We start from the raw sequence: 8,673 nt of genomic DNA on the forward strand, positions 1-8,673 counted from the left end.
ACCTGTTTTAGAACACTGAAAAAACTATTTCGATTTTCAACAATTTTCTGGGCACAATGATCGCAATCAAATAGTTCGCGATTTTTGAGAGAGAGACAGAGAAAAGTTTTTTGTTTATGGATAAATTGACTCCTAGATAGTTTGACATCTATTTTTGCTTTTAGATGTTTGTTTTCAAGAGTTTCTGCCTTTAGTGTTGCATTTTTCTCAGCTGATGTTGTGTGTAATATTTTCCAAAGAAAAAGGAATTGCCAATTAAAATGGAGGACTTCGATTAGTAAAAAAGAACGTTCATCGGCAGGTGGACTTAAAATTGGTGAACAACCGAATAAAATAGTTTAATTGTTTTCATTTTCTTGATAGATTTGAAAAATACGAAATGCTCATGAAAACACAGTGATGGGATGGCCCCGGAACAGCCAATGTTCACCCATTGTTGGGAGGGGCATTTCTTAATTTAGTTTTGTTTAAGAAAACTATAGGAATAGCTGTCGCCAAATGTTCAAGAAGTAAATTGTTTTTGTTTAAAGAATTGGATCTTTTCCGTTTGTGCCCCCCCCCCTCCCCAGGGGACCCCCAGTTACGTTATGCAACCCCAGTTACAAGCACATGTCATTATATAATAATTCATTATGTAAAAATATGGCACATACGTCCTGGGGGTTTGCAAATAATACGCACCCACTAAGCGGGGGGGGGGGCGCAAACGAAAAAGATCCAAAATTTTTGTTTCTCCTTCATTGATTTCACCATTTTGATGTTTTTTTTGACGATTGTACATTTTTTGCCATGGAAACGAAAGTTATAAAGATCTTGAATATCATAAAAATTGTCAATGAAGTTCATGGAACAGATTAATTTTCTCGTGATTGCGTTTAACTGTCAAGTAGAAATTGCGATTGCAATACGCGGATGAAAAACGGGGTAATTCTTCCAGATTTTACAATTTGGAAGCTACTAAAGCAGAATTTGAATTTGTGCTTATCATTATTATATGATTGTATTTTTTTTCAGAAAATGATCTAACCTAACGTAAGCAATGTGAAAATGAGTTCTGAAATTCGTCAGAGTTCGAGAAGAACCTCGAAACGGCCAAAAGTTCTTGGAAGCGAAAATGTCCCCACAGCCAGTCTCATTCCCTTTCCCTCCGGTCGAAAATCTTTCTTCTGTGAACTCGTCAAATTTCACAGCGAACGGGGAACTCCATTGCCACGTTTTCCGACAATTGCTGGTCAATTTATTGACTTGTTCGAGCTTTATTGTGCTGTGATAAACCGAGGTGGTTTTAATCGGTCAACAACTTATGACAGCTGGTCTGGAATAGCCGAAACACTCGGTTTTCAAGCTTGCTCAAACTTAACTGTGGCATTGAGGCAAATCTACGCTCGCTATTTAGCCCATTATGAATCGTTAACCATTTCCCTCGATGATGAAGACTTCCATGATTTTGATGACATGCATGGCGATGCAGGAAGTGTTACGCGACGAAAAACTATTCCTACTATGACAGTTTGCAACATTCCAGTTCAAATGACCTACAATTTCGACTCAAATAGCAAACAATCCCGATCAAGCTCCCGTTCTCATTCAATGTCTTCATGTGGCAACTATTTGGACAAAATGTTCATGTCATTGGTCTCTGGTCTGCCCAATGAGCTAAGTTTTGTATTGGACACCTGCATGTTGATGAGCTTTGACCCTAATCACGCTTTCGCGATGTGTGAGCATGAATACATGTTATCAGTTATTCTGGCTAACGTGGGAATTCTGCCTAACAGCTCAACATTCGCAGCTTTGTATTCGCAGTGGTACTCAACAGTCAACTTGGAAACTGACTTCACCAAATTTTGGCTGACCTCAGTCAAGGACTCGGCCGTCCAGAAGTTCATGATGGGTCTAGAATTGTTTCAAGATGTCATCTCAAATTGTCCATCTACTTTGTCAGGCTTCTCTTGCTCCACAATTTCCCATTGCAATGCGAATGAAAGCGAACACAGACGAATTAGTGTTATATTGTACTTAATACGACATTTATCGTTCGAGGTGAAAAATCAGCCTAAATTGGCCCTAAACGAAGCCGTGCAACAATTTCTGCTGTTCTGCATCGGAAATAAATACGCGAATTTGAAGGTGTTGGCGCTAGATACCGTTGCTAACCTTGCATCGTCCTTGAATCTCTCAAACGAATGCCTTTTCAATGTAACTGTAGATATACTCCTCGGACTTCTCAATTCTCCTGATAGTGTTGATCGCATAAGATGTATGGAGGTGATAGCTGGACTTTGTCAAAACCCAGCGACTGTTGCTTCCTTCATTGTGAAAATGGAGATGACAGTGTTTGAGAAGATAGTTGCAATGCTAACTGTTCAAGACTTACTTGTACTTCTCAGTTGTGTTGGGCTACTTTATCAACTGTCCTATCTTGGCACAGATATGTGTGACACTTTGGTCAAAGTGAAGTATTTAATTGATCTTCTCACGGCGTTAGTTACGTTCGATGTCCAGTCAATGGGCTATGAAGCTCTGACGTCAGTAAAGGTAATCGAGCAGCCCAAGTCAATGTTGGCGAAAGTCCAGTCATCTGCGACAGGTCAAAGTGAGCAGCAAGGATTGGAATTGGAAAGGCTTGCTGTGAAATGGCTTCTGACTTCTTACGAGTTCAGTTCGGAGGAGAATATCGGCGTGATATCGAATGACATTTTACCTCTGTTCAGAAAGTACTGCATGATGGCCAACTTTAGAACCAACCAGGAGTTGTCTCTTGTCCAGTTCAACCGATGCTTGAGGATGGCCTTTCCATCATCACCTCATCCGAAATTGGTTTCGTCGTCAGAAGGATCAATGTACTTTTCGGGCATTCGTAAAAAATCAAGGTCTAAAGTTCCAATTCCCCCAAATGGCATGAATGCCTTTCCTCAATTGAAGCATCCTGGCTCGACTAAGAACTCTTACGTAGACCATATGAGTATTCAAACAGGCAATAAACAACCAGGAGTTGCGAAAACCCGACCCGGGATGCAGCAGCCATTGCGACCCGTTCCATCGATAGGGGCGCCGCCGAGCAATGAGCCATTAAAGCCGAAACCCAAGCAGCCAATTCCGGTTGCGTTGCCAAACATCAAAGTGGAATCGAACGTGTCAACAATTGCACCCGTTTGTAACACAACTTGTGATGCAAATCAAGGGAGCAATCAGACTACAGTCATTGCAAATCACGTTGCAATTCCTAAACAGCTCTGCGAAGCTCCCTGTACCAAACCAATAACAGCAATGCAAGCACAGAGCCATCAAACTCAGCAACCAATACTCGTCCAAGTCATGATGCCAGGAAGTAGCAACGAGAGTGCTTTCAAAAAGCAAACATCGGCAAAAACTGCTTTACTTTCAGCCAGTAATGGCCCAATTACTGTCGTAAACGAACACAATTCCAGCTCTTCTGCCCCAGCGAAGCAAAATACACCGACTTTTGTGTTGAATTCGGTGTCCAATAACCAGGTATATCTATCTCCAATAGGTTCGAAGTCAAGTGTCAACCAATCAAATCAACCACAAGCTTCGTTAATGAAAGCAGCTATGAAACCAGTTATCTCGACAGACACGAGCAACCTCGCTAACTCCAACAGCATTGCAATCTCTCAACCTAACGCGCCTCTTGTAATTTCATCCTCCGATCATCTGAAAACAGTTTCTAACGTTGTTTACCATTCTAATGTTGGCAACAACAACAATAATGCTTCCAGTCCAGCGCCTACCCCAGTCATTGGCAAGCCTTTAACAGTCGCCCAGCAGAATGCACCCATAGTCGTGGCCACCAATACCCATAACCCCACTAGCCACAGCTCAAAAGCCACAATAAACCAGACTGCTGTCTCTATACCAGGTTTCATTGTCAAGCCAATACAAGTAGCGCATTCCTCTGCTATGAATCAACAGCCAATAAAAATAGTGGAAAGTTCCAGCCAATCAAAACCAGTCGCGGCCACTGCAGTTATGAACGGAAACTACGCGGCTAAAATGAACGGGGAAGTTAATCCATCTGAAATAAACCTGAACGCTGCTTCGCTTGTGCATGGAAATTCACTGGGAATATCAGTGAACGGTGGGGGTGGGCTCGCCATTTCCCAATCACAGCAAAGAAACAGTAGTGCGTCTCCTAGTATAGTTAATTTTGGGCCTCTGGTTAAAAGTGGTGTCAGTAATGGGTCGAATGTTGTATCCAACAATTCCGCGCAGAATACTCAAATTGCATATCAGAATCAAAATGGAGTTGTATCTAACTGTAAACCAAGTTCCCTAGTCAGTGGTAATGGAAACGCGCCCAAGTGCGAGGTTAATGGCGTCGTTTATAAACTAGTTAACGAATCCCCTCTCTCTGTTACCAACGAAGTCCAGCAGAAGATTGTCTACGTAGCACCCCAAAACGGCAATGAAGGGTCTAATTCCAGAGTTATCTCTCAACCTCACATAATTCTGAACGGAGATGCGGGTGATCACATTTCAGAGATCAAAAACATCGTGGCGGCCAACTTCGCCAGTGACTCAAGTGGCAAAGTGCAAGTTATTGGACAAGCGGTCAACTGCGTCCCAAGTATAGGCGCTATAAACGGAGGCACAAACCAAAGTCGTAAGAGACGAAACTCGGGCGAAGTTCAAAATCAGGTACTGATAACTACTGGAAACAACGGAGATGAACCATCACTTAGTGTGTTTAGAAAAGTCAAAATAAACGAAGTTAGCAATACCATTACTTCTAACACTGCTGCGAATTTGGTGGTGCAACCCATGTCTAATTCTGCTACGGTTGCCGCCAATGCTGCAGGAAATCAAGTTGCCAAAAAGGAACCGACACCGAGCTCAAGCTCATTTTCTGGCCTACCCTCTTTACACGCGGCTGTCAATTCAGTGATCGCAGCATCGGCCGATGGAACTCTAATCGGTTCCTCCAATAATCAAGTATCAGTTACCTCCTCGTCCGGCTCTGGCGTTGCTAAAATAGTCGTCCAGCCCTCAAATGCCCAATTTAGTACCTCAAGTAGTCAAAATCCTAAAGGCACCATGAGCCAAAGTGGTCCTCAAAAGCGGCAAAATCTTTCTATCTCTTCCACTAGCAATCTTCAGTCTCAGAAACCGAATTCGCAAGTTGATGCTCAAGATTCTCGAGTTCCTCAGAAGTCGACATCGATCAACGGCTTCCACGGCAAAGAATCGGGCACGACATTCTCTCGCTCGGATCCCAATCAATCTTCACAAGATGTACCTGGCTCCTCAGGAAGTAATCCGAACGAAGATCCAGTTCCTCCAAAGGAACCCAGATTGGAAGCGAGCACCTCTAGCGACCAGAACCCTAATGCTGTGTTTAGATGTGAATGGTACAATTGTAGTTCACGCTTTGAGAAGTGGCAGGAAGTTTTCCACCATTGCTGTCGGGTTCACTGCTCGGATGTGGGTTCCGAGGGTGCCATATGTCAATGGAATGCATGCGATGGACTAAGACGTAAAAGGCTATCTTTGTTCACACACCTGCATGAGAAGCATTGCACTGAGGGTCTTTTAAAGAGTGCCATTAGCAAAAACCCAAATCGCGAACCCTGTCGGCAACCCACTGTGGCCTCAGCCCACGCAGAATCCTTATACAACACCCACACTTTACACCATGCATTGCAACGAAGCGGGTGGGTGCCCCCTAACAAAGACCAAACCCTCTCTGTGTTCGAGAAAGAAGGCCCGGTCAGCAAAGCGGTGAGGCTAAACGCAGCTCTGGTCCTGAGGAATCTGGCTCAGCACTCGACGCAGGCGAGAGAACTGATCAAGTTGCAGGAACGTAAACTGTCGTTAGCAGCCGCAAGTTGTATCGAAGCTGCCCCATTTCTAGCTAATTGTTTGTTAAATTTGTGCAATTTAGAGACAAACTAAAACCCTTTTCACGGTATAAATTAGTACCCAATATTTACGATTAATTGAAGACGTTAAAAGTTCTTTTGTTGAATACAGTAGTCCGTACGTCCAATTGCTATACTTACTTACTTGATCTATTTTTGGATTTATTTGTTTGTTGGTGCAGTGAGCGTGTGGGGAAATATGTAGCGTGTACTAACTAACAGCAGCAAACCAATTGTAATGAGTTGTTTACTGTTAATGGCGCTATATTTGATGATGATAGAGGCTGAAACTGGAATAAGTTCTGTGCCGTCGTTACTTTCATTCTTTTCTGTTGTTCTAGTATAATTGAATCCTTGTAAGACTTTAAGCGTTTTTGTAAATCCTTTCGTCTTTTTCTTTTAAAGTAGATTATCCTTCATTTAATTAACTAAATAAATACACTGTTATTCTATCATCATTTTTAACTAGAGAGAACTAGTCACAAAGCGAGCTACTCGTCATTGGTTAATCATTGGTTAAACAGGTAGCTGTAATTTTGAGCGCTCAATTCTCATGTTTTTTGTGCATGTGCAATGATTTAACGAAAATGCGCTGTCGATAAATTCTTCATTAACTTTTTTTTTGTTGACAATAACGTGGAAACCATATCGCGTGATAAATTTTTATTTGCTTAATTGCATTTCATCATAATAATGACACATTTTTATCCGCTATGCATTATTTTAAATGTTAAGTTAGGGTGTTAAGTTCAGCAGCGGGACAGTCGTCTACGCAGCATTGAATGTCCCCACATTTATTCTCCGACAGGGGGTAGTATTCAGCTCAGTAGTGTATAACAGGTCGATTTCAACCATTTAGAACTGAAAACTTTAGGTAGCTTTAAATTTTTCAAGCTTACAGCGAATACCGAATCCAGAGAAAATTAGACAGACAAATCTTGCGATTATGCAAACCTAAGTGGTCAGCTTTGATCAAAATCTTGAATTGATGAAGCAATGTTGAATATTTTTTTGCTTGCTAAAGAAATTCTCATTTCTGCTGTTTTTTTTATTTTTGAGCGATTTTGACTTGAGCACCCTCATTCAGAGCATTAAACGGGGGCTGTCCATTACTTGTGCTAACTGGAGTCCATATTCTGCAGAAAAGAAACACCGTTTTGTTTGATTGGTTAACTCACTATTAGAAACTCGTGATTGCCTGATAGAACGCGATTTTTTAAAATAACGTGAAAAAGATCACTAAAAATTTTTTGAACCAACATTTTTGAGAATTAGGCGAGAGCCAATTAAAGACTGTAATTTAAATGCCACTTGACGTAAGGTTCTCAACTGTCCCGAATAATTGTCTTTACTTGGAAGTGAGTCACTAAAGTGCTTGTAAAATGTACTATTTTCAAACCAATACATTTGTACAACCCTCGGAAATATCTTAGATAATGATTTCGGCAAACGTTACAAGGGAAAGAGGCGAGAACATGACAAAAATTTAATTCTAAATAATCGAAATACTGCGGAAAACTTCGAAAAAAGATGGCATAACGAGGGGACGGACCTAAACAGATGCTCCAAATGCTCAATATTCATAAAAAATTGGACTCTTTTGTAAGCTTGGACTCTTTTGTAAAAATTGGACTGTTTTTGTAAGCTGCTAGCACATACAGATAGTATTTAGGGACAATTGAGTACCTTATAGCGCCAAGTGGACTGTAGTTTTGTCTAACAGTGATTTAATTAGCGTTCGCCAAGTTACAAATAAATGTGACAAAATTTCTGCCTAAAGGTTACAAAAATTGTCTCTGCCTAATCCAGGTTTTGCCGTATATCCCATCCCCTTAGTTATGAGGAGTTCAATCGGTCTAGTTTTATTGAAAAAAGACGCAGTAGTCAATGCATAGCTCTTAAATTCGATTTTTTTTTGTTGAACAAATTTGAATAGATGAAATGATCGATTTGTGTTCATACGACACTTTTGAAAAAGCAACATAACTAGACGTAAAATTTTAAATTAAGATAGGACTACGCCAAAAGTTCGCCAAAAAATTTTGAACTAAAAAAGTGCTATGGTGGAGTGTGTTAAGCGAGCCTATATTTTGGCTGTTTTCTGCGTTCAGTACGGTTATGTGACTTCTTGGAGCAATGTAAAAGCTTCCCTAATTTATTTTTCTAACTGCGTTCTTAATTGTTTTTTTGGGTGTTTTCACTACTCAGTTGATTTTTTCGACAAAGTTAAGCTTTTCAAAAATTTGCTTTCATTTTCACTTTGCTAAAGATTTGATTTAACTTTTACTAGTTAATTGGTATTTTCCAGTTTTTGGTATTTTCAATTATTGGATGTAAAATTTTCAGACTAATTGAATAGTCAAGCTAAGTTGAATGTCGTACACAATCAATATTGTGCACTTGATTTTGCAATACGAATCGCTATTAGAGTTTTTGCTGTGTTAACTTGTGCGGCGAGTGCACTTAACGCGATTTTGTATTTGAATTCGCTTAGCGAATCGCTTATCTGACACTTGTCTATTTTACTCAGGGAGAAAATACGACTGTCAAGAAATTAGTTAAATTGAGCAACTGTACTCGAGATGCAAAACTAAAAGAGTGAAGTTTATAATAAGTTAGCGACATAGGAGTCATAACAAATGTGAACAAATAATTCCCAATGCGGGAATTAGGGCAGTAGACAAAATATGTGAATTAAAAGGCGGTTGACAGTAAACTTAAGATGACTTTGTAATATGTCCTTCAAGATTAGGTACAAATATTAAATGAGTACATCGTTTAATAGTATAACTAC

The 8,673-nt window shown here is 40.4% G+C and overlaps 1 protein-coding gene across 1 annotated transcript; it reads left to right on the plus strand.

Moving 5' to 3' along the window:
* The first annotated feature begins 797 nt into the window (after nucleotides 1-797).
* LOC142344930 (uncharacterized) lies at nucleotides 798-6,334 on the plus strand. The gene has a single exon (XM_075397015.1). The coding sequence runs from the start codon at nucleotides 1,048-1,050 to the stop codon at nucleotides 5,911-5,913; it is 4,866 nt and encodes a 1,621-aa protein (XP_075253130.1). The 5' UTR covers nucleotides 798-1,047; the 3' UTR covers nucleotides 5,914-6,334.
* Nucleotides 6,335-8,673: the final 2,339 nt, after the last annotated feature.

Source organism: Convolutriloba macropyga, chromosome 8 (assembly GCF_964194025.1).
Source record: "Convolutriloba macropyga chromosome 8, txConMacr16.3, whole genome shotgun sequence".
Lineage (NCBI taxonomy): Eukaryota > Metazoa > Xenacoelomorpha > Acoela > Convolutidae > Convolutriloba > Convolutriloba macropyga.